Raw genomic sequence first — 26393 nt, 5'->3', positions numbered from 1 at the left:
GGTCCATCTGGCGCCAGCGGGCGGTTTCAAAGTGAAACAGACGGCAACCAGTCTGTAGTTGACTCCCGGTGACGCACTTCCATGGGTAAAAATGAGTGCAGTTTCTTTATGAGCTCAACCATTAATGAAATATCACGAATAATTTGTACGAACTAAATACATGAAACACTTATCAGTCAGGAAGGCAAAAGAATTGGTCAGCATTAAAAGCGGTGTGATAATGGCATCATGCTTGTATTTATGTAGTACGTACACTGTTCGACACTGTTAGCGCGAATATTGCATCGTCGCTTTTTGGCAGTAGGGTCTGCCTGCCAAAGCATCCAGGGCATCTCGGAAATTAAGAGACCCTTGAAAACTACGCACTAATACTGAACGAAAATAAACCATGGAGAAGAGAACAAGAGGGACAAAGGACAACCAAAAATCTCTTAACACAGCTAGGTGACTGGTGCGCGACCGAAAGAAATCCGCCTGGTTCGGGTATTGAACCCGGGACCTTTCCATTTCCAGTGGAGCGCTCTACCAACTCAGCGAACCAGGGAACAGACGTCAGTAGAAGAAACAGGTTTTATCAGCTGCCACCAGTCAAGCAAAATGGGAGAGAGGCTTGCATTAAGGTTATGATTATAATGCAATTAAATGCAAAGGTGAAGGGAGCTGGACAAGAACGACGAAAATGAACCCTAGAGAAGGGAAACAAGAGGGACAAAGGACAAACACAAATCTCCAAACACACCTAGGTGACTGGTGCGCGACCAAAACAATCCGCCTGGTCCGGTTATCGAACCCAGGACCTCTCCATTTCTAGTGGAGCGCTCTACTAACATAGCTAACCAGGGGCAGACGTCGGTAGTGCAAACAGGCGGATTTGTTCGGTCGCTCACCAGTCGCCTAGCTGTGTTTCGGGATTTGTGTTTGTTCTTTGCTTCTTGTTCCCATTCTTAAGGGTTTCTTTTCGTCATTCAAGTCTAGCTCAATTGCACTTTGCATTTAATTGCATTCTAATCCAAACCTTAAAACGCAAGTCTTTCACGCGTGTTGGTGTTAGACTGGTGGCAGCTGATAAGACCTGTTTGCTCTACTGCCGTAGTGAAAAAAGTCATTTGTAGGAGAAATTTCTTGTGCCCAATAAACACATATGAATCATACAAGATATATAAGAGCCTATAAGAACCATATAAGAACGATATAAGAACTATATCAGATATATAAGAATCATGTAAGAAACCTAGCAGAAACTTCTTTGAAGTTTCTTCTATGGTGCTTCTTTGTTCTTATATATCTTCTATAGTTCTTATATAGTTCTTATATGGTTCCTATATGGTTCTTATGTGTTCTTATATATCTTGTATGATTCGTATGTGTTCATTAGACGCAGAAATTTCTCATACAAATGAGAATTTTCAGTATTGTGACGTCTAACCCCTGGTTAGCTCAGTCGGTAGAGCGCTCCACTACAAATGAAGAGGTCCCGTGTTCGATACCCGGATCAGGCGGATTTTTTCGGTCGCACACCAGTCATTTACCTGTGTTTGGATATTTGTGTTTATCCTATGTCCCTCTTGTTCATCTTCTTCAGGATTTATTTCCGTCATTCTTGTCCAGTTGTCTTGCACTTTTGCATTTAATTGTATTATAATCAAGCGCTAATACTGGATCACTGACTATCGGCATGTCGACGTTCGAAGTGGAATGCAAGTACATAGTGCGACTTCCAATAATGCGTTTGTATTTTCTTGGCTCATATGTTCCATAGCGTCAAAACGTCCTATCCCCACGATAAAGTATCCTTGAAAATAGAGTAAAGCGAGAAAAACGCTTCGCGCTCGAAAGCCGCGACCCGGTAAACAAATATTAAGAAAAAGAAGCACAGTTCTAATTTGCACACTTTTATTGCTCTGTTTTTATTGATCGTAAAGTTGCAGGACGCGGTCATTTTTATGTAGTGACGTACGAAGCGCGAAAATGATCAATATTAATCGTGTCATGAGAATACTGGCACTCCATGATCGAGCCCTATGTTTCTTTCAACTGTTGTTGTTTGAATTCATCACTTCTCATTACACACCTGCTCTAGAACAAGGGCTTGTGTCTGGAATACTCCGAAGTTAAACATCGCTTGCTTATAGTAAATTAACCAAACAAACAAAAAAAAAACTTCTATAATGTTAATTAAGCTAACCACTATTCACTACAAAGCAAGTAACAAAGTTAATTCATGTTATTCTCTGGCGAAGAGACGAAATGCACGCGCCTTTTACCATGGAACGTTGAGAAGTACCGTAAAAGTGAACTAGTTGCCGTCTGCTTCATTCTGAAATGAGCAGCCCCGCAGACCAGGTCAACCTTTAGAGTACATTATAGTAACTCGCTTGCACAACTGGGGCGGCCGATCAGAATTTACTTTTTACCAAAAATTTCCCGTTTTGTATATAGCTTCCCAATGTTCAAAAATTGCGAATTTGGGAATTTTGCAAATGCGCTGTGTAGATATGTTGCGAAAATTCTTTTTTGGATCAAGCAACATCTGCACGCGCACATACGCTTAATTCTTAAGGATTCGTTTTTATCTAGGATTCCGTGTTTTGAGATATATTCGAAAAACTGGGAAAAACATTCGCCCGCGAATTTTTCGTTAGTTTTGACTTATCTAATAAACTACAAATTGCATTGTTCTAATGCATAAATAAAAAGTACAAATTTTCTTTAATTTTTTGATAGAGCACAAATGTAACGGTCTTTGAGAAAATGCCACCCCACTCTCCTTTCGAAACTTGGACCACTCACAAAAAAACGGTGTTGCCATGTATCTCGTGAAGGTTCATTCAGGACAACAGGTCACAGAGGACTTCTGTGTCGGAACAAAAGCGACTTTTCCGGTTTCTAATTTGGAACGGTCTATTTGTGATTCTTAGGGAAAGAGGAGTTGTGTGTAGGTAGCAGGGTGAAGGCTATGAACCATAAAGATTTCATAAAAAGAGAAAGAGGGGGAGGTAGTTTAAGATTCAAGATTACGTCTTTTACCATTGTACATCGACGCAGGCGCAAGGATGGAATGGAATGAGAACAAGCTTCCCAGCCACTAACCCCCCCGGAGTTCAGTAATTTTAAGGTATCAACGTCTATTGAAACAACACTTCCTTGCAAATTTTGTCATGGGACACATTAGTAGTGCCAATAGCAAGGGCGCCAACGCCAATTTAAACTGAATAAATATAATTTGGCAAACCAGCATTATTTATTTTATTTTTGAAAAATAAGAAACACTAAAATTCATCTCGGAATTTCGGAGGATCGGCAATTTAGCAAAAATGAACTCTAATGAGATCCGAGGTTTTTTCTAAAATAAACTCCGAAAAATACCATTCGTATTTGACAACGAAATAAATTCCGAAAACATGAAACCCCTAATGATACCTTCTTCAGCTGTATTTGGCGTTATTGCTTTTTCCCTTACCAATATACAAACTTTTCAAGGACAACACTGAAAAGCAATGTTGCTTCAATAAGCTTTGATACTTGAAAATTACTAAACGCCTGGGCGCAGTCGCTGGAAAGGGTGTTTTCTTCCCATCCCACTCTACCACTCCACAATGAGGCTGTACGGGGTGAAGGGATGAAGATAGAAATAAAAGTGATTCAAGTGCCCCCCTCCCCGGCCCTTTTTGAGGAAGACGGATTTTTTTTGTTAATTGCTATGAAGACACAACCGCTGCCTTCTCTCATAAATACAAGCAGTAGGTCCCACACTGAAAACCGGAAAGGTGGCTTTTGCCGCGAAGAAGAAGTACAACGATCAGTTGTCTTAAGTAAACTTTAGCGACATGAACAGCGATACCTTTTAGTCGTTAGTCTGAGATTTGAAAACAAATCGAAGTGGACACTTCTCAGGACAACTGGTCCTTTGCCCTGACCAAACGTACTTGTAGTACACAGCTTTTTAATTGTTTTGTTTTTATCGCAACGTTGACATTAGGAGTTAATAAGATAAATCCGAATTCGCAAAAATGTTACCATGCTGTGTGTTTTGTAGTTTTTTCTACTTACCCGTTAGCTCAGAAGTCGTACCTCGAAACCTCTCTACAGTCGTGGACGATCTTGAAAAGGCAATGACAAAAGCAACGAAGACAACGCGTTTTCATCGCAGCAATTGTGGGAATGAGAAGCGAATGTTCGCTTTTGGTCGCGACTCACCGTTGGGTTTGTAAATGATTGCTGAGTGAACACCGATAGTAATAGTGTTCGGTGAGATGTATTAAAAACTGACTATCGTCATTCAGTTTGCGAGCTTTTTATCAAATGCCCCTAAGTGATTCATACACCTGCCGACACAGGGGTTTAAGCCAGACTTGGTTTTGCTTTTTGTTGCGGAACGCCACCTCAGTTGGCACTGAAACCATCATTAGCTCAGCGAAGGCTGGTCAACTGAACAGGCGCTGAAGCCTTGACCGTGAATGAGTTTTCTTGTGAAAAATAGAGTGGCAGGCCTTGCAAGATACGCGCTTGCCTGAGTTTTTGATATTATCCGTGACTGTACGTATATATTTCAATATTGGAACCTCTCATGTTTATATACATCAGCTACAATTCGGTAGCTTCCTTCCGAGCTCTGTGTCAGAATGAAATAAACAGGTGTATTTACATTCCCGGTATTTCCCACCTCAAACTGTTGGCGAGCCAGCACGCAATACCAGAGTTCCTCGAAAGCTCGCCAGATAAAAAGTGTAGGTTGGGTCGGAAAAAGCAACTTCGTTTTTCTGTATTTACCATGTTGTGCTCTTTGGCCTACTACCAAAGCTGACTGCCAGAATTCTCTCCTTGAAATGTTGGCTCTGCGCCAGGCCCATCTAGTAGAGCTGCTACGTAGAATATTAAACACCTCCATGCGTCGAATGCGTACTTCCTTTGACGATGACGTTGGCGCAGATATAGTATTTCATTTGAAGCACTCTCGTAGAGGGGCCATTAATACACACATATCGTTTTAGCGATTTCCGTACATTTCACAAGCTGCTACCACAGAACGATTTCATAAGAGTGTTGTTAAAAAAGTTCGTGATTTTGTGTCTTGTAAGAAAAATGAAGGGATAAGGTTAATGCTTGATGAGTATTTTTGAACACCTTGTACACGTTAACACTTTCAAGGGATCTTCTAAGCCACTTCTAAAATTATTTTGTTGCAATGCCAGATTATCGACGGCACTAGATGAGGAATGTCGGCGAATGCAGTTTCTTACGAAGAGTTTGTTTGCACTTACGGCTCTGTCAGTTGCATGATTAAAGCGCCTAAACTCCAACGAAAATTAAGAGTTGAATATATATAAGAGGGCGAGAAGAACCATTACACCCGTGGCAACGGTTGGGTTTCTTGCACGACGTTCGGTAAAAAAGTTCGTACTGCTCATTAAACTGCCCCAGTCCTCCTCGTCCTCTCCTTAATTCGTGGCTATATATAAGGCGCCCGTGACAGCTTGACAAAAATAAATCAAAATAAATAAACATAGCACGTTTATAAAAAGCAGTAGATGTGAGTTCCCCGCTTTCTTGTGAAATGACAATGAGTTCAGCATATAATTAATCACCAATATTGGTGGCAGAACCATTATATACGTTAACAAAATATTTTAAATATTTATTTACATTCATTTACTTGAAAGTAGTCATTCATACCTACAAAACTTAGCAAAATTCATTTTAGTAGAATGCTTATTCATTGCATTTTCAAAGTAATGCATGTTTTGCACAGTTCATATCTTGCAATTGCACCTTGATGTGAGTGATACTAATATTAGATCGTTTATCGCTGAATGATTGTTTCTTTCGCTCTTTCATTTGGTTTGTAAATTTTGTTGAGAACCATGTAGAACTTAATCTATTCATTTATTCTTTAATTTGTCTGATTAAACTGGAATAATATGGATAATATAGATAAGATTTTGTTTGACAGTGGCAATAAAACAAACTTGAAGCGCCAAACACTGATAGAAAGAGTTACGATTGCTCACAAGTTACTCAGTCACCGTACAAGAAGGTTATTCCTTCTCTGGGTAGTGTAGGGACCGAAAAGCTTCAACGTTGCTTGGTAGCATGACTTATAGCCGGAAGAGTTCTTAACAGCGAAAAACATTTGGAGAACTCACGGCGGCGTGAACTTCAAGTTGACAGTGAAGTACATCACTGAGAGCTCAAAAGCACTAGTTTTATGGGGTACTTTCATGGAAATAGTAATCTTCGTTACACGCGGAACCTGAAATGAGAAAAATAAGATTAATATATAAATGTCATTGCCTGCTTTCCGGGACACGGCGGCCTAGTTTCAGAGTTTCACGCCACGCGGTGCATCAATCTTAGCCTAAATAAGGCCTTTAATGCAAGATGGGAAAGAACGGGTTTACTGTTTCCTTAACCTCCTCTCTTTTTAATTTTTTCGGCCTCCCATCTCTTCACCGCCCGAATCCGGCTGTGGCGGACTCCGAGGGAATTCTGCCTAATGCGACACGTCAGAAGTAGACAACCGGGAGAGGGGGAAGGGGAGTTGCGTGGTGTGATCTATTTCTGAGCTGATTTTGAGGCTCGCTTTTATGGTGATTATTTCGAGCTACATAATTTAAGAATTGTGCATTTTTTTTTATCTACATTCTTCCTCCTTCCCAGTGCATTTCATTCTCGCTGGTAATATTCTACATATATTCTGCCTTGCCTGTTTGTTTTACGCGGTCGCATGTGTTTTTTTTTTTTTGCGCGTGTTATTGTTGCGTGAACAGTTTTTGCATGAATAGTTGCGTTTGATCTCGCGTTATTCATTTTCATTTCTACAAAAAGTGTTATGAAATCAAATAGTGTTATAAATAAATAAGTACATATATGAATAAAAACAAAAAAAACAATGAGACAGCTACTTCCTTCCGGCTGCCTGCGCGTATTCTGTGAACAACTGTCTCAGGACGTTGAGGATATCACTGATAACAATTAAGGTTTCAGTTATATTGAGCGGATTTTAAGATTGGCAGAAGGATCAGAAAGCGTGGGTTATTTCAGAAATGTCTAGTTGAGAGTTTATTTTGGTAAATGTAATTTTATAAGCACTTAATAGAAAAATTAAAGAACAGAAAACAATCGAAGCGAAATTACTGCATTATTCTCCAATTGGAACAAAAAATTCCCTGACGTGTGACGACTCATTGCTCTAGGTCACTCAGGAGCAATAGAACGCTTTCCAAGCCAAGGTTTCCCCGTGACTATAAAAAAAAAAAACGGTAGTTGTAATTTTTAATACAGCGAGCTCGTGTCTGTACGCGTCAAAATATTTTTCTAAGTAACCTTTTCTTCACCCCGACATGTTATTGTCGGCGCCATTATGAAAGCCACATGTAGTTCGGTGTTCTCAATGTAAGATTATGGGCAACAAGACAAAAGGCTAGAGGTACACCTAAGCACTTCTTATAAGTTGTGAATGCGAAAGCATGAATATCGTTCTTCCGCACGCTCTCGTGAAGTGGCCACGCCGCGATAACATCGGCCGTGCTGCCACTCTGTTCGAGAGGGTTCTGGGAGCCCAGCCGCCAGCCGATTCCTTTTACTGGCGCGCCAGTGGCGTTGGCCCGCAACGACATTGGGTGGCGCCCTAAGAGACTGACGCGGCGCGGCCGATTCATCAGATTTAGGATTAACTTTTGGGGAGGTGAATTTAGCTGGCCGTTTTGCGTGGCTTTTTGCACGGCTTCAAAGTTGGCAGGCTTCAGATAACGGCTTCACTTCGCCCCATTGGGAAAGGGGAATTTAGGTGTCGCTTGGCGCGGCTTTTGGCGCGGCTTCAAAACTGATAATGACGGCTTTCTCCATGGGACATTTAATGATTTCGCATTAAAACGGAGTTATGACAACTTGCGAATTTTGGAATAGATATCAGGACAAATCTGGTCAGAGAATAGTTTCATCTATTTTCAGCTCAAATTTGTAGCGGCAAGCCAACAATTAATCATTTTAATTTGTTGTACACACACGTTTTACGTATTATCCAATATTCAGACGGAGCAATAGTTTGACGCATCGCAAGCTACAAGGAGGGTCACAGGCACACTTTCGGAAACGCTTCGACTGTCCACTCACAAGTTCACAGATAACTCAATCGATCAATCCACAATGAGACATTTTAATCTGGTTTTTACTTTTGAGGTATGTAGATCGCTGGACTGTGCCTAAGGTTTCGACTTATAAGGAGACAACACCACTGTGGGAACCTGTCAATCTCGGAACAATTTTTGTACGAGTAGTCGCCGAAACATAAAAAAAACTCCACGGTAGAGTCGAATTTTCTGTGTAAGTTACCGTAATCACTATCTAATAAAACAAAACGAGTGGTAGTAATCGTTTATCACTTCGTTGCGCAGTTTCGTCAAGTATCTGACCTCTTTTTAATCCGCAGTTTTGCGATACCGTAACCCTATACATCGGTCAGGGTGTAGAGGCGCCAGTGAACGAACATAAATGGTTGTGCATTTTTCTACGGCAGATATCCTCAGATGCGGTTAAATATTCAACAAGAGATGTTTGATTAATTGTTAAATAGTGCAGTAAAGAATGCGTCGGTATAATTAAGGCCAAAACCTTACTTCCCTCATTGCGCGAAAAAGCTTCGTATAGACTGACACGCTGTTTACAAACAAGCCCGCGTTTGCCCACACCAGGAGTGGGCACTGCGCAAGCGCAGAAACCATATTCGCGTGAGGTGAAGCTTCTGCGAATGCGCCGTGGCAACAACAGCGCCACCGCATAGGCGTGGCGTCAGAGTCCCGCATTGGTCTATAAGCTGATAAAATACAATTAAGCGGCACGCGCCGCTCAATGGGCGATCCTGTTTGTCCCATTACCTTGGCGACGTCCCTGCGGTCGTCCTAGAAGTCTTGCTAGACTACCAGGACGACCACACTTTTTATATTACGTGAAAAACAAGCGGCGGCGGCGGCGTTTTGCCAGAAAGATGCTCATAAAATACGTCATCAAGCATCATTAGCGTGATGTCATCAAGCGTCATCATACGTCATTACTTTGATGTCACAGCCGGAGCGCCGTGAGCAAAAGGTGTGCTTAGGACTTCATCTGTGCTCGTTGTGTGCACTGTACGATGAACTGTTCGGCGACCGCGTCTACACCTACGGCCACGACATGGGCAGAAGCGTCTACATCTACTGCGGCTTCTGCAGGCAAACTTGGCCGTCCACGCAAATACGCCACAGCCTCCTTAAATGTTCTCCTCTAGGCGTCATTTCGACGTCGTCCTAGACGTCGTCGTCTAGGCATCGTTCTCGACGTCATACTAGACGTCATCCTTAAGGTTGTCCTATATGTGGTCTCAGAAGTCGTCGTAGACGTCGTTCTTGACATCGTCCTAGAGGTTGTCCTATACTTCGTCCACTAGGTGTTGTCCTCGACGTCCTCCTAGACGTCGTCCTTAGGGTAGTCCTAGAGATCGTGGTAGAAGTTTTCCTAGAGATCAGTAATGTTTGAAGGTGGGCTAGTCTGTTGTGCATTGTAGACATAAATAAAACAGCGCATGTCCTAGAGGTCGTCCTAGGCGACGTCATTGGCGGTGATCTCTAAGAAATCTTCCTCAACGCCGTCCTATACGTCGTCCTAAACCTTAATACGTGTGGATGCATTACTTGAAAACATTTATAACTCGGGACTATGATGCTTTCGTCTTTCTACACGTAAGCAGTCTTAAGTGTACTCGTGTAATAGTTTTATAAAAGAAATGTAATAGACCACTTTCAAAAGTCACGGCCGAATATTAATGCGAAAGCATTAACCATGGGGTGAGCCGACGTCACCAGTTTTGAAGCCGCGCCAAACGGCACCTAGTCCTTTCTCCAAGTGAATCCGCGATCTGATTTCTCCCAGCTTTGATGCCGCGCAAAAAGCCTAGCCAAACGGCATCTAGTTTCCCTTCTCCCAATGGAGCGAAGTGAAGCCCAAATCTGATGCATTGCCACTGGAATCTCATTGGACGGTGCGTGTCAGTTTCAAGAAAGGCCACCCCATGGCGCTGCGGGCCCGTGCCAACCGCGCGCAGTTAAAAGGAAGTGGCGCAAACCCATGGCGCTATGGGCCCAGCGTCGGTAAAACGGACACGTTGAAGTGCACTCGGCGGCTTCTGCTCGTATCGTCGCCGACGAGCATGGAGCCATCTCCAGCATACAGATCGTCGGAGGGGCTTCTGCTCGTCTTGATGCCGGCGAACATGCGCCACCTCAAGCATCCACATCGTCGGCACCCGCCACCTCGGCAGTAACGCAACCTGCCCGTCTACGCAAGTGCAACGCAGACGAACTAAGGAAGCGAAACAACGACTTGCATGCTTTCGTATTCTAACCCTTAAGAAGTGCTTAGGTGTACCTCTAGCCTTTTAGAAGGGCGGAACCACTACACAATAGCGGAACAACTGAAATTCTGGGACGCTGGGACGTGAAAGTCATTCCATTAAATAGCTAGCGTCGAAGCGCGGTCAGCACTAGGAACCGACAAGCCAATCAAACAGCGTCGGAAGTGCAAAGTCACTCCGTGCCTCAAGTTTTTCCGTGGTGTGCTTTTGCCTTTTTATTCAACCAAACCAATAAAGTGTGTCGTGAAGTTGTGGTTTTAATCCACCATTGTGCAGGGATTGCGAAGCTGCCGACAACATAATGGGGTCTGTTGCGTGCATGTCTGTGTTCGTTTTTGTTCTGTTCAACTGAAAATAATGTACGGCACAAACGCATTTTTTTAAAGCTTGCTATGCATGTTACAGATGCGGAAACAGTTATGTGAATATCTTCTAGCTTCTGACGTTTTTATTAATGCGAGAGCCTTACTTGTTCCATTAATAAAAACAGCGTCACATAAGGGTTTGGATTTGGGCTAGTTGGTTGAACATGTTTAGGGGTTAAAAGCGCTAAAAACGACGGACGAGTAGGAGAGACACACACCACACAGCGCTCTGTGGTGTGTGTCTCTCCTACTCGTCCGTCGTTTTTAGCACTTTTAACCCCTAAACAAGCGTCACATAACCAGATAAAAATACGATCGAGCGGCGCGTGCCGCTCAATGGTAACCCTTTTTGTCCCATTACCTTGGGTCGTCCATGCGGTCGTCCTAGAAATCGTCCTAGACCTCTAGGACGACCTCAATTGTCACGTTACGTGAAAAACAAGCGGCGGCAACGTCGTTGTGCCCGAAAGATGGCCATAAAAATACGTCATCAAGTGTCCATAACGTGATGTCACCAAGTGTCATGATACGACATCAGCGTTATGTCACCACCGGAGCGCCGTGTGCAAAAGGTGTGCTTCGGACTTCATCTGTGCTCGTTGTGTGCTTCGTGCGATGGACTGTGAGGCGACCGGGTCTACGTCTACTTCCTCGACACCGGCAGCAGCGTATACATCTTCGGCGGCTTCCGCAGGCAAACATGGCCGACCACGCAAATACGCCACAACCTCCTCTAGACGTCGTTCCCGACGTCGTCCTAGACGTCCTCCTCTAGGCATCGTTCTTGAGGTCGTCCTGGACGTCGTCCTTAAGGCCGTCCTAGAGGTCGTGTTTGTCGTCGTTCTTAACGTCGTCCTATATTTAGTCATGGACGCCTATCTTCACGTTGTCCTATCCGTCGCCATCTAGCCGTCGTTCTCGACGTCGTCCTTAAGGTCGTCCTATGCGTCGCCCTCTAAGCGTTGTTCTGGACGTCGTCCTTAAAGTCGTGCTAGAGGTCTTCCTAGAGGTCGTACTAGAAGTTGTACTCGACGTCGTCCTTGACGTCGTCCCAGACGTCGTCCTTGAGGTTGTCCTAGAAGCCGTCCTTGACGTCGCCCTCGACTTCGCCCTACAAGTCGTCCTAGACTCCGTATTTGGCTTCGATTTCTATGAAGTCGTCTTCGCCGTCGTCCTACACGTCGTCCCAAACTTCAATATGTGCACAAACCTAACTCGAAAACGTCTCTCCCGCGGGACTACATTGCTTTCGCATTCTTACACGTAAGCGGTCTTAAATGCGCACGCGGAATTCCTTTTATTTTATTTTTCGTTTTGTATATTTTCTATTTCTTTTGAAGCCACCTCGAAATAAGCCCGCATATTCAGACTTTCTTTGAAAAGTTGGATGCGCAGGCTATATATATATAAAAAGAAGTATCTCGGCATTCTAGAATGCAATCGACGAGCCGCAGACGCATTGGACCACCTCTTTTTTTTTCTTGTGTCAGCCGTTTAGAGCTTTTAACCATGGTTCAAAGCGTTCATTAACAACTAGCCTAACAAGCACTTTTACAGCCTCATAATATGGTTTATGTATCTGTTTATTTAATTTCGCGGTGCACCAAACACTCTGTTGGCCTGATAAGGGTGCACCGCGTTCATGTGTTGTGACATAAATAAAAAAAAAACACAATAAAGATGCACAGTAGATAATATTAATGAATTTATTTCCATCAATGGTACATCAATGGAGGAGACCATGGAAAAAAGCTGTGTCGAGACAGCTTGACGAGCCCATGGCCCCCTTATGTAACTGAAACATATGTTGCGAGAAAAGAAAGTGCTACATGAGAAAAATGAAATTAAAAGTACATAAGATATGAAAATGTAACATAAAAATACTATCTGTAGCATTGCCAGAAAGGAAAACATGCAGGATATTTAAAACAAATATCCCGACTAAGAATTTAAAAAAAAAATATAATAAATTAAGTCCCTCAGTAAAGGATGAGCTGTAGTCGCGTAATAAAGAATTTCCGCATAAAATTATGTACCTTAGGTCACCGTCACGATTCATCTACTTGAACCACTAAAATTTCATTAAAAACGTTCAAGGGGTCGCATGCTGTTTAGCTCGGAGAAACAGAATACACAATTGGAGGATAGAGTCATATTTGGTACAGCATTAAAATAGGTGAAGCTTGGGGACGTCAATCAAATCTTGAAAACACTCGTGTAAAAACTTGAGTGTAACTTTGTTTCGAGAGAAAGCGAAGATTCATAATCCATACCATCACATAGATTAAATAAACACGCCTGCGAAAATCATAATTCAGTCCAACAAATTTCTTATTCTTTCACGTTCAGTTGATTGCGTTTTGTTTAAAGCTTGCATATGGTGTTAGAGAAATCCAACATCCACAAGATTAGAGAAATCGATAGAGGTGTAAAAAGCGAAAAAAAACTTAAAATCACGAGTCACTCTAATATATCATTTAAGGTACGGGAACATGTCTTTGTTTAATTTGCACGGTGTTCAGAAAATTTTAGTGGATAATAAAAGTATGCCAAGGTACTGACTGCACGCACCCAATCAAACAATTATTAAACGTGAATCCGAAAGTAATGCTTTCTTTGACTAAACGATATATTGTGTTTTCATCAGGTTAACTAAAAATGAACATGCAATTTACCGTCCAGGTTTGTTTCAAGTAGATTTTTTTTGGGTACGGACGCAAACTGTGGAATGCAAAGTGCGTTCTAAATATATGATTTCTCTCCCTGACAAAGGAAGGCCGTACTCTCACACTTTGAGCACGATAATTCTCAAGCCGGCTTCGACTTTTGTGTTTGTGTTTGTGTAGGACAGATGGACACAATATTCTATCCTAGCTACAGATCTCGATGTCTTCCCCTTTCGTTTCTTGTGGTAAAAGTAGTTATATCATGCTTCTCTGCATGCAGTATAAAATTAAGTTCGTGCCGGGCTGTTCGCAGGCACCTGCAGTTCCATTGCAATATTCTAAGTGGCTATTTATCTTCCACCTGAGTGCGAGCCATAATCATATTAGGCAGTAAATTGTTGATAGAACTGATTCCGTTAAGCGTCAACTGCCTGCAATATGGCATTGAGCTGTTTTTTTTTGTTCTTTTTTAAAGTCTGCTTCCATCATTTTTTGAAACTTGGCGTGTTGTTCTTTTGCAACACCTCTTGCTTCCTAGCTTTGACTGTTGCTGCTAGTTTCCCTAGTAATGCTCGAGGCTTGCTGAGCGGTGCTTGAGGTGTAGGGTTTTGCCTACCGTCGCTCTGATTTTTTGCCGGCTTATGACCCGTGCCTCCGATAGGGGTCGGGTTAGGACCAGTATTGTAAGTTTATTTTCCTCTCTCTCTTTAGCTTGTTTTATTCCAGGCGGTAGCTTATAAGTTGATTGTTTAGGTAATTCATTGCCTCGTCTAAAGTTGTGACCTTTCGTCCCTGTCTATTTGTTTCTGGGGATATCATTTCTCTGTACCCTTATTCTTAAATACGGTTACCTGCGCGAAGAAGGAAGTTGAACGAAATCTTACCTATTGATATGTTGGTTGCCTTTTTGGAGGTACTGGTGACCTACTCCCTCGCATAAGCCTAGACCTGCTGTGACTTATGAATTGAATTCGCGGAAGAGTAAATACTTTTCTGCGAATTCAACAACTACCACTCGCGACCACTTGCGACCAGTTTGGTTATGTTTCTAGGGGTATGGTAGCTGTTGGCCGTTTTTGAGGTTTGCCCCGGCGTTTCTTTTAACCTAGTTTAATGTTGATCCCTTCTATGGCGGGGCATTCGAGATCACTTACAGAGGGATGAGATGATTGGCATTTGCGAGAGTAAAGGCCGCTGCATTTGCGCGTTTCTAATTATTTTCTGCTGCAATGCATGCATCATATGTTTTACGTGGCTATGTTTTGCTATTCTAGGAAGTCTGCTTTCTTTAAAGGTGATCAGGCATGCCCCTTTCTTCCCATATGTTGATCAAGGATTACCTTATGGTAATTCGTTTCAGTGTTCTTAGTGAGTTCTTCAAACTGCTCTCTGGGGTCTGTTTTATAGATAACTCCTCTTGTCATGTCTTGAAGCGGGTTAGAGTAGGCTTGTATTTTGACTACCTCTGTTCCTGTGCTCAAGGACTGTACCTTAAGTAGTTTATTGTAGTGGTCCGGGTTGTACGTGTTTATTATCAGTTGATTGGTTGGGCGAGACCGTGTCTAGGCAAGTTCTTCAGCTCCCTGCCCTACAGTTTGCTTAGCAGTTGTTATTGAATGGTTTTAAGTTAATCTGACGTACGTTTGCTTTGTATCTGGGTCTGAATGTTATTGCGAACCCTTGCTGAATGTGTCTAGGCACAATAGTATTTTTAGAAGGTTTATTGTTCATTGTTATTTCAGTATTGGGAATGCAGTCCTCCTCCATGGTATTATCCTTCTGCATTGGCTCTTGTTCTGTGATTAAGTCGGCTTCGACGCCGGTTTCGTCCTGTCTATGTCTCACAGTTTGAAATACTTTGACATATGTTTTCTTGTAGCTAGTTTGTTCAAGTATAAATTGCCTGCCGCGATATAAAAGAAATAGTAGCACAATGTAATTTTCGATTTTATTTTACTTTACAGTACCTTCGGCTGCGGTTCGGGAACAAGATTGGTCTCACAGCGTGCGCATTGTACTTCTTCATTAGTGTAAGCATTGATTTCATCATTCGTTTTGCAAATATTTTACCAAGGGTCACATTTTTTTGTGTTCTTTATCTTCGCAGCAAACAGTTGGAGCTGTCGCTTTATACGCAGCGTCTGTGGCCATTTCAACTCGTGAGTTATAAAAAAGCGCTTGCACCCAATACTGAATAACTATACCGTTACCCAGAATGCACATTAAAGTTGAATTATGATGGCTTCTTAGATCTTATAGCATTAGGTTAGACCTGTACACAAACATTATCTTATATTATGTGGCATATAATTAATAAGTTATTTTACAACTTTGCATGTGTTTGCTCCTTGTTTCAGTCTTCCCTGTCTCTCTTCTTTGGAGCACCGTGGCAATTGGCGTCGCTGGAACGATATACACAGCTCTGGTAATAAGAATTTTTAATAAGTTCATTACGACTGTGCGGTGATTACTTGTAAAATATAAACGAAATAATTATTCATAATAGACAAATATGAATATCTTGTATCTCCTTCTTTCTTAGAGCACAGGGATGGGAAAATACTTGGAAGAATGTATCAAATACAAATACAAAATACTCCGAGAAAGAAATATTTAATCACATGTACAATCACACTTTCCAAAAAAAAATTAAATCGAAAATAGAAACGCAACAAGTGGTGTTCTACGATTTTACAATAATTTTACAAATACATTTTGGTACCATATATTGAACACTTAGACTTAATTTAACCCAGGGAAAGACCGTGTCTGAATAAAAAGAGCAGCCATCTGGCGCATTGATTTAAGTGTTTTAAATAAAATGTACATCTTCAAAAATAAACGTTATTTGGCATAAAATAGGTGTGTACAACACTTGTTGCGCAAAGCGTAGCAAGTTTATTTTTTATACTCATTGCAAAGAAAAGAGCTAAATTGTGTTTGATTGCAAGGAACAGTTTACAAAACTATATTTGAGCAGAATTTGAAATACAAGCATATAAAATTTTATTTTTGGTGTTCAAATACTATCGACAAATACATATCTAATAGCAGTTAAACACGGCTTATGCTCTCCCGTGCATAACAAAAATACAAACTTGCAGGTTAGTAAAAGACAACGTGAAAGGATTTAAAAGACAAGGTCCAACATTTGTTCATGCTGCCTTATAACGAGAAAAATGTCAGAATGGAAAAAAGGTGCAGGCGAGCTGGTTAAGAAACATAATTGGAAACCCCGAGTAAAGGAAAACTATTTAAAAAAAAACGAACAAGACAGCACAAGCTCTAAAACGCAGCTGGGGTTATGGACACGCCGGCACCAATAAATGCACTTTAAAATGGAAAAAAGTGAAAGAGGGAACTTAAAGGACAGACCGCAACTAAACAAGACCATCAGTCGGACCAACTAAGTATCTCCTCCCCCCCCCCCCCTTCCTCTTCCTGCACCTGGTGCGGAAACACACATACCCAACGAACTGAAAAGCAAGCCCGAGGTCGCTTGACAGGTAGCCTCAGGCTTGTTTTTCAGTTCGCTGGGTATGTGTGTTTCCGCACCAGGTGCAAAGGGGGGGGGGGGGGGGGGGGGTTCGGAGAGGCTTAGCCGGTTCGACTGTTGGCCGCGTTTGATCGTGATTTCTCCATTAAGCTTACTCTTTCCCTGTTCGCTTTCCCGTCTCAAAGTGCATTTATTGCTGCTTCCGTGTCACTAAACTGAGCTGCGTTTGAGAACTTGGGTTGTTTTTTCCGTTTTTTTTTCCTCTTGTCTCAGTGTTTTCAAGATGAAAAACAAATGACGAGTATATAGCGGATATTTAGTCCGTGGTAAGTTGTTTAGAACCAGGTTAAAGTGTAAGAATGCTCAAAATTTGCAAACTCCGGTGAAGAACAGAATGATCAAAAATATATATTTTGAAATATCAGCTCAAGGACGTCATACCCCACTTTGTTTTGAAAATATTCACACAAAATTGAAATTACTTAATTTGTGAAAAAAAAATTACACGACGAAGTGACTGTGGCAGCTGGTCGAAAAATCAAGGCCTATAACATTTTCAGCCACGCTAGACGCCATATGTTGTTGTGCAACTTGTTTTAAGTATATTTTTGAACTATAGCTTAATGACGAAATTGGCCTGTTGGTTAAGCAAATGTGAATGGCACTATATATCGAATTCATATTGTTATCTAAATTAACCGGTGGTTCGTGAATGAAAAGGTTTATATAAACGTCTAAACTCCCCGTGACTCTACCTAAGCATTTATTTTACATGAATTGTTACCCTTGTTACCATGACGACTGGCGTCCTTATTTAATTTGAGAGGAATGCCTTTGTTTTCATTTCGGTGACAGATTATTCCAGTAGACAGTGTCCTTTCTTAGACGATTTATCTCAAACTGGCCTCAGAAGGTTACGCTGAGATTTTTATCAGTCCGTCAAAACACAAGGGAAACTGATTGCTCCTAAATAATTTTGAACAAGTTACTTTTGCTGTAATTTTGTTTTCGCATTATTTGCTCTAAAAACCGCGGGTAGGGTACATTTAACTTGTTGGACTCGACTTAGTGACTTAATTACGAGCTTATTAGAAAGTCATTAGTTAGCAATTACGCATCTTTCGCGTAATAATATTTCTAATTTAACTATATTCGGAGATATGCTCTAGACGAGTTATGGAGCTATGGAGAGCTCAACAAAATATTTGGAGTTTAGTAAATAAGCGGAGATATCACGACCTCTTAACTCCAAGTTCGATTTGTACTCTAAATATTAAATTAGATATCTTTGACGCGAAACTTGAAACACCTCCTGAATTGAAGTTCACTTTCGGTCACCTTTCGAAGGAAACATAAATGACAACATTGAAAAACTATTTTACGGACCTATTAAGAGCTCAATTTAAATAAAAGCAGCTCATTATATTCTTAGATCTCATGTAAAGATTAATATTCAAATCAATTTTAGTTAGTCCGTAGATAAAGGTAAAACGTAAGTCACAAGTACTTTTACGCTACGATTATACGACCCGCAAAATTTACAAAAACATATCCAGTGGTGTTCTATAAGTGTGAAACAGACTCTTCGGCAGAGGAGTGTCACCAAACTTAGATATTCTAAGTTTTTATATTTCGCATCTGTTCTTTATTTATAGGGAGGACTTCGAGGAGTTGTGTGGACAGACTGTGTGCAATCCGTGCTCATCCTCATGGCTCCAATCACAGTGGTCGTAAAAGTAGCCTTCGACGCGCATCGAAAGAACGTCAAGCTACGTCCTTTGAGTGATTTCAACGTGAAGGAGTACTTCATGGAGTAAGTGTGCTTTTAAGAAATCCGACAAGATTACGTTCGCTTTTTAATTATGAAGTTGTGGGGCTCCCAAGTAAGAAAGCTACCTGGGCCAAAATTTGGTTCTTGTCAGTAAATATATCTTAATAAAAATGTCGGCGTCACCTGTCGGACGTCGCGCAAACCTTCTTTCCTATAACGAGAAGAGTAAAGCTATGCTCACTACGTCGTGCATCTCGACCAGAAATGGCTATATGCAGGACGCTAAGGTTATTGTGTTTCGCATAAAAAAACTGGTCAAAACTAGTTTCTGAAGCGGTGGCATAGCGTAGTGGAAAGGTGTGTGCTTTATACGCTACAGACCCGGCTTAATCCGCAGCGTGGGCTTACATTTTTTTTTTCTCTCGAATGTTTCTTCTAACGAATATTTGGCGATATTAACATTCCTTTTTCACAAGTATCCCTGTGAAAAAAAAAACACATGGTGTTGACGAAATTTCGCTGAACTAAATGGTCTGGGACTCCCTTTCGGAAGGTGCAATGGGGGACAGCGGGGTGTAGCCGGCAACCTAACCCTTCCCCACCTGACCCGCTCTGTCGCCGCGAAGCTGCGTTAACGCAGGGTGTGTGTGTGTGTGTATGTGTGTGTGTATGTGTGTGTGTGCGTGCGCGCGCGTGTGTGCGTGTGTGTCTGTGTGTGTCTGCGTGTGCGTGCGTGTGTGTGTGGGGGGGGATTAACACGCTTCACAGTTATACACGCGCCATCCGAAAAGGGTTACCTTAATGGCACGAGCTCACCGCGTCGTGAGTTTAGCCATTTCCGTTCGAGATGAAGATTGTGGGATTCGACTTACCTCACTGCACCGCGAGGTCGATCCCACTCCGTAGCACGATGTTGAGGATTGCTACGGCCGGGTCCGTCCGGAGGCTGCCGTAGACTCCGAGGAGAGGAATCACTCCGAAAACGCAAAGGTACTGAAGAAGCGGGTTTATTAGGCTCCTGTGCCACCACGCTGTGCCCGTCGGCAAAACTAATAAATAAAAGGAACGGTAAAGTGTCGGCGCTGTCGTATTAGACAGATTCACCTGGAGGGGACCCCCGCTGCCGTATTAGGCAGATTCGTGGGACAAAGGGGAAGCACAAAAAAGAAAGAAGCTCACGACGAGAGCTTCCCCCAAAAACGAGAGTCAGGGCCGCCGTTCGCGGGCCGCTTATCTAGCCAGCGGAAAGTGGACGCGCCCGGGGTAGGTAGTGTGGCTTATCCCGCAGATGGGCCGCGTCCACAATCATTTCCGAAGGGTGCGCCGGAGGCACTTTCACCCAAAAGGGCGAGGGAAGACACGCCCTCTTCGAGGAATGCGGCCTTACCCCCGTATCCGGGATGACGTCGCCATAACGCTCCCACGGCCTGCTTGTGCTAGGCCTAGATAGGGAGACGGGGAACACGTGGCTCCCACACTCCTCCCCCCTTAAGGCTAAGGTAGGACTAAAAACAAAATTTGCCTACCGACTCTCAAACAAAAAGAAAAGAAACCAAAAGAAAAAAAACTACCGCGTCCGGTACCGACCCCACATGCTGGGGCTAACAAATATGGCGTCTTCGGTGGCGTCCCTGCGTTGGAATGGGGTGCTCACCGAAGCCGCTAGCGGAGGAGCTGCTCTTCCGGGCGAAGGAGCTGGGCGCCGTCTCCGTCCAGGTCCATTAGCCCGGCGTCCAGGTCCCCGGCAGGACCCCCCAGAAGGTCCAAGGCCGGCGCGGCGCCCTGGTCCGCCGCCCGCAGGTGGTCGAGTACGATGGGGCCCACGGCGGCCGGTGGACGGGGAGCCCTTGCCAAGATGGCCGCCGCGAACCCCGGGTTCCAGCCCATGCGGTCTACCACCAAGGCGACCGCATTGGCGCCGCGGAGGGAAGCAGCCGTCATCCGCTCCCCGTGGCTCAGGGACCGCAGGTGGGACCGGTGGACGAACAAGGACCCGCAACCGCGGCAGAAACGGGAGTCGGGAGCGGGCTCCAGACAGGCCCCCCCGGCCTCCTCGTCGAGGATGGAGAGGGTCCTGCCGCGGAAGGGCTCCATCACCTGTCCCGCCGGCGTCCTGGACAGCACACGAGGCTGCTCCCCCCACGGGTCGGCCGACACGAAGACCAAAGGCCTCGCCGTCCCCTCCTGCGAAGTCCATGTGGCCACGTGGCGGACCTCCACGACGTCCTCATGGCGACGACCGGCCCCGGCCCGCGAGTAGGGCAGACGATCCCGGCGCGCTCCTGCGCGGCCCACCACGCGCGGCCAGTGGTTTGGTGGTGGTTGGGACATCCTGGCTTGATGGCAGGGCTGGCTGGCAGACAACTGGAGAATGACCCTTCGGCCTGTGGTTGCCTCCGAAGAAAACTCGTAGGAAACCCCTGGCGGGACACCGGAGAGTCTCGGGTGGCCAAACTGACCAATGGCTGCCTGCCTACCCTTTCCCACGGACCCCGCAGTATGGAGGGGAATCTCCCTACGGGATGATCCGGCAGCGAACATTGAGGTGTCCTATTTAGGTCACCGCTTGCCAACAACAATGGTGGCTGACGCGTTCGCGAAGGCAGCTGGTGCATTCCTTATCTTTGCACTCCTCTTAATGTGACATTTCGCCACTTATTGGGCTGCCTTTGCGAATACTTCGGATATTAGGTTTTCCGAGTTCGCAGATTGTAACGAGGCGCCTGTTGCTCCTCGCTGGCGTTGTCTCGCGTTTTGCGCGCCTGCAGCCGCGGGGCCTGTGTTTGTTCGTCCCCCGTTTTTCCTCTTCCATGGTAGGGTTTTAGATCGCAGACATGCACCGGCCCGCCGACTTTTCTCGAGTCTTTCTCAGTCAGCTTGTACACGAGTGGCGAGAGTATTTCGTGCACCCGGTACGGGCCCAACCACTTTGGTGCCAGCGAAGCAGAAAAGCCTTTGCTGGCATCGCTCAAAACGTGGTTTCGTCTGAGCACGAGATCACCAGCTTCGTAGCGGAGATCTCGGCGAGAGCGGTCATACTGAGCTTTTTGTTTAGCTCGCGCTACCCCGAGATTGCGACGGGCCTCCGAGAAGGCTTCCGTCATCCGAGTTTGTAGCGAGCGCGCGTGTTCAGTCTGTGTAGACTGCGCGTCGTTCACCCCGGCGTTTGCCCTTAGGACACGGTCCATGGGATTCGGCAACTCCCTACCGAATGTGAGGAAGGCGGGTGTGAAGCCTGTCGATCGATTGACCGTGGATCGAAGTGCGAACCCGATCTCAGGGATATAGGCGTCCCAGTCGCGGTGCTTTTCGGCGAATGCTGCCAGCATGGGTTTGATGTTTCGGTTACATCGCTCTGTTATGTTCGCCTGCGGGTGGTAGGGTGTGGTCGTTTTGTGCTTGATGCCCAGAGCTTTGCAAGCGTCCCCAAATACCTTCCCGACGAAGTAGCTCGCTCGATCTGTTAAAAGAGCTTCGGCGAACCCGAATCGTGTGAACACCTCCATGAGCTTTTCCGTGATTGCTCGGGCTGTCAACTTTCGTAGCGGGAACAGTTCCACCCATTTGCTGAAGTGGTCAGTGACAACCAGCAAATACTGGTGTCCTTTGGGGCTCCTCGGTAAAGGGCCGACCACGTCGCAAGCGGCCAAAGACCATGGTTCCTGGCTCTGGATGGACTGCATAAGGCCCGGCGGCTTGCCGCCTCTTGGTTTGAAGCTTTGGCAGGTGTGGCACGTGCGGGCGTAGCGGAATACGTCCCTTTTCATGCCCGGCCAGGTTGCGACACGGCATAACTTCGTATAAGTCTTAGAGCCGCTCGCGTGTCCGGCCAAGTGCGAGTCGTGATAGTAACGCATTACTGCGCACCTCAGACTTTTTGGCACTACTACCTTGAAAACCTCGTCTGTGTCCTTCTCAGATGGGATATACTTTAGCAGGAGACCGTCGGCATTCAGCAGAAATTGATCCAGCGTGTCAGTATCAGTACAAGATACATCCCGACACTCGGCGTTGACTGCAACACCAGCAGTCCTACGCACGGCGGACGCGCCGCCCGACTCCACAGAGTCCGACTCTCTCGAGAGCCCGTCGATCACCTTTCGACAAAACGGATCATTCTGCTGAGCTTTCAGTAGCTCTTCTTTGCTGAACACGATCCCCACCGCGCTCACTGCGTCTATGTGGTTCACGGTCTCGTCCGAGGAGGTCAGGGATGCTGCCTCCCCTTGGGACTGTTTTTCGGCTTCGCATGGCATAGAGTTTGCCGTTGGCTCGGCCTGTTGACTCGCGGAAAGTTTGGTACAGTCTACGGGTGCTCGCGACAGTGCATCGGCCACCACGTTTGAACTGCCTTTCTTGTACCGCACGACATAGTCATATTTCTGCAGTAGCAAGGCCCATCTCGCTAACCGTCCTGCGGGTTCGCGAAGTCTGGACAGCCATATCAGGCTCTGGTGATCTGTTTCGATCACGAAGGTGGTCCCGTCGACGTAAATGTCGAAGCGCTTTAAGGCAAAAACAATGGCCAAGCACTCTTGCTCACAGGTGCTGTAGTTCACCTCTGCCGGCACCAGCGAGCGGCTAGCGAAAGCCACCGGTCCTAGCACACCCTCGTGCTCTTGGAGCAGGACCGCTCCCAGGCCCAGTTTGCTCGCGTCCGTTTGGATCACGAAGGCTCGCGGAGTCGGGAAGCTTTAGTTCCGCGGTGTCCGCGAGAGCTTTCGAAGTGCAGCGGAAAGCTGCCTCCTGCTCGGGACCCCAACTCCAGCTCACGGCTTTTCTGAGTAGCCGCGTGAGTGGCGCTTGAAGTGACGCGCAGTTTGGGATGAATTGGCGGTAAAAGTTCACCATTCCCAAATAACGACGGAGCGAGCTTACGTCCGTCGGCGCAGGAAACTCCCGGATAGCTTGTAGCTTCTCGGGATTCGGCGCAATGCGCCCGCAATCGAGCGTGAAACCAAGCAAGTTGATGCGGGCTTCTGCTATTTGGGCCTTTTCCGGGTTCAGTGTCATCCCCGCTGCCTTTAGCCTATCCAACTCATCCTTCAAATCTCGTAGGTGATCTTCGAAGGTGTTGGAGTAGACGACAATGTCGTCGAGGTAGGCCATTGCATGGCTCCACTTGGCTTCTCCCAGTACTCGGTCAATCAATCGCTGGAACGTCATTGGAGCTCCGCACAGACCAAAGGGCATTCTCGTGAATTCGAAAAGCCCGCGGTGACAAACAAAGGCCGTTTTCGCCTCGTCACCCTTCTCCATTTGAACTTGGAGATAACCTCGGCTGGCGTCCAAGGTTGTAAAATACCGTGCGCTGCCGAGGTTGGACAGGATCGAGTCAATGCTCGGTAGCGGATATGCGTCTTTCCGCGTGACGTCATTCAGACGACGATAGTCGATGCACAGACGTGAACTGCCGTCCTTCTTTGGCACCAACACAACAGGGAATCCCCAGGGGCTGTTTGACCGTCGGACAACTCCGGTGTCGATCATTTCATCTAACGCAACGTCGATGGCTTTGCGTTTAGACAGACTGACGGGGCGCGCGTTTTGCCTTCGAGGAAGCGCGTCGCCAGTGTCGATCCGGTGTTGCACTAGGTCTGTGCACCCGGGCCGATCCGTGAACATTGCTTCATAATATCGCAACAAGTTCGACAAACGGGCTTTTTCTCGCCCTGACACGCTGCATGACTCTGTCAGCAGGGGGTGCGTTACTTCCGACACTACGGCACTCGTTTGATCTGGCGTCGAGGAACGTGCCGAGGAGTTCGTACTCGCTTCTTGGGAGGCTGTTGCCTCGTCTCGGCTGCTGCTGCCTGCCCCATCTTTGGAGGCTGTTGCTTCGTCTCGGCTGCTGCTGCCTGCCCCATTAACCAGTGGTTTTTCTGGAGTTGGGGGTTCGCAGAAGGGTTTCAGAGGAGCGAAAGTGCCCTCTCGGTAGCCACCGCTACCCACGTCGATCACAATGCCTGTTTTGGCGAGAAAATCTCTGCCCACGATGATTGGAACGGAAAGATTGGGGAGATGAACAAAGCGTTGCCGTCTTACTCGGGTCTCCCATCTCGCAACCAACCGCACTGTACCGCTTGAATGGGCGGTACCGCACGCGAGTCGGAAAGCCGTGTTGCCCTCCCTCAGACGCACTGAGTTTTGCCGGAGGTGGGTCAACACTTCGTCTCCGAAAAGTGAGGCGCTGGCTCCTGTGTTCAGCAGCGCCTTGAACGTCTGGCCGACAATCGTCAGGGCTATGAATGGCGCTGGCGTGCCTGCCGGAAAGCCTATTCTATAGGCCGACGGCAAAAGAGACTCTTGCTCCGTGCCGCCGTTAGCCGCCGGGCTGGTTATCGGCGGCTTTGCTCGTTTCCCGTCTGTCGGAAACCGGGGTTCTGTCCTTCGGGGCATTGTCGAACCAGATGGTTTGCGCTGTTACAGCGAAAGCAACGCTGTTGCGTGACCCTTCTTGAGTCCTGTCTCGGATTCCGATGCGCGCCGCCCCTTTCGTCCTGGGTGTACGGACGTTTTGGCCGCGTTTCTTCCCGTGGCGTCGGTAACTCCGTGTTCCGATCTCGCCTGTTGAACTGTGGCGCAGTCTCTGCTGCCCTCCGTCCGTAGGAGTACGGGTCGAGCGCACGATCAGATATGTCGTACGAGTTCCGACCTCGCTCGTCTGCGTAGTAGGCGCCGTCGCGTCTCCTGTTTCGGGACGCCGCGTCACCGTTCCACGCGCAGCGCGGCTCGAGTGCCGCTGACGCTGGCGGCGGGGGCCGATACGCTCGTGCGGCCAGAATGTCTCCCTGGATCCGCCGAGCCTCCGAGGCCAGTTCGCTCAAGTCGCGAAAACGACTGCCTCGGAGATACGCTGCAAAAGTCGGGTGCGATTGTCGAATGACTCGCTCCACCCGCTCTGCATTGGGCGCTGATGGTTCCGCCAGCTCAAAGAGCTCCTGCATCGCCCTCACAAACTCCAAAAGTGACTCGTCTGGGTGTTGGGTCCGTTGTTCGAGTTCTCGCCTCATCCTGCGTTCGTAGTCTGCAGGGAGGAATTCCTGGCGAAATGCCTTGCGGAACTGCTCGATCGACGACAGCTGGCTTCCGGTTAGACGGAGCCACCGCGCCGCTTGGTCCACCAACGAGATTGGCAAGATGCGTTCCAGTATCTCGTTGTCTGACATTCCCATGGCCTGTTGGTAGTTTTTCAGGTCCTCGAGGAAGTCTGTCGCGCTCAATCGGTCTCCGTACCCTCGGTATGTCGGGACAGGGATTCTGACCGGTGGCCGTGTAGGCGGTGGGAGTGGCCTAACTGCTGTTTGCAGTGCGCCCGTCAAGCTCTCGATCACCCGAGTTGCGTTTTCTAGCAGGGGGTGATATGCGCCGAGCGTGTTTTCTCTGTGGTGAGAATCGCTCCCCGCTTGTGAGGGTGGCGGGCTGTTCCCTCTGTGTGGGCCCGCCGAGTGGTGCGCTGCGCCTGGAGCAACATTGCTGTGCTGCAGCGTGTGGCCGGCGTCAGTGTTATCTCCGTGTGGAGAAGCTGACGGCCAGTCCGGGGTGAAGAGATCGACATAAGAGGCTGCACTTGCCTGCTGTTGCGTCATCGCTTCTTGTTCGACCACATCCGTGTTTACTCCGCGAGTCACGGGTGGGCTTGGCTCAGCGATGAAAGCTGGCGCGCTCCGCGAAGGGGTGCCCTGGTTGCATGCGGGGCAGTGCGGGTCAA

At 46.3% G+C, this 26393-nt stretch overlaps 1 protein-coding gene and 1 non-coding gene across 2 annotated transcripts in view; both read left to right on the top strand.

Annotated features, from left to right (window-relative positions):
- LOC8029290 (sodium-coupled monocarboxylate transporter 2) overlaps positions 1 to 26393 on the top strand; it is a 102780-nt gene that overhangs the window by 37786 nt on the left and 38601 nt on the right. The window contains exons 2-5 of the mRNA XM_029967253.4: positions 15380 to 15445; positions 15523 to 15574; positions 15773 to 15840; positions 18567 to 18724. Coding sequence (XP_029823113.2) covers positions 15380 to 15445; positions 15523 to 15574; positions 15773 to 15840; positions 18567 to 18724 — 344 coding nt within the window. The remainder of the gene's footprint in view (positions 1 to 15379; positions 15446 to 15522; positions 15575 to 15772; positions 15841 to 18566; positions 18725 to 26393) is intronic.
- On the top strand, positions 1427 to 1499 carry Trnac-aca. The gene has a single exon. It is a non-coding gene; the product is annotated as a tRNA-Cys (tRNA).

The sequence above is a fragment of the Ixodes scapularis genome, unplaced genomic scaffold (assembly GCF_016920785.2).
Source record: "Ixodes scapularis isolate PalLabHiFi unplaced genomic scaffold, ASM1692078v2 PGA_scaffold3__209_contigs__length_174095766, whole genome shotgun sequence".
Lineage (NCBI taxonomy): Eukaryota > Metazoa > Arthropoda > Arachnida > Ixodida > Ixodidae > Ixodes > Ixodes scapularis.
This window is presented reverse-complemented; position numbering and strand designations above follow the sequence as displayed.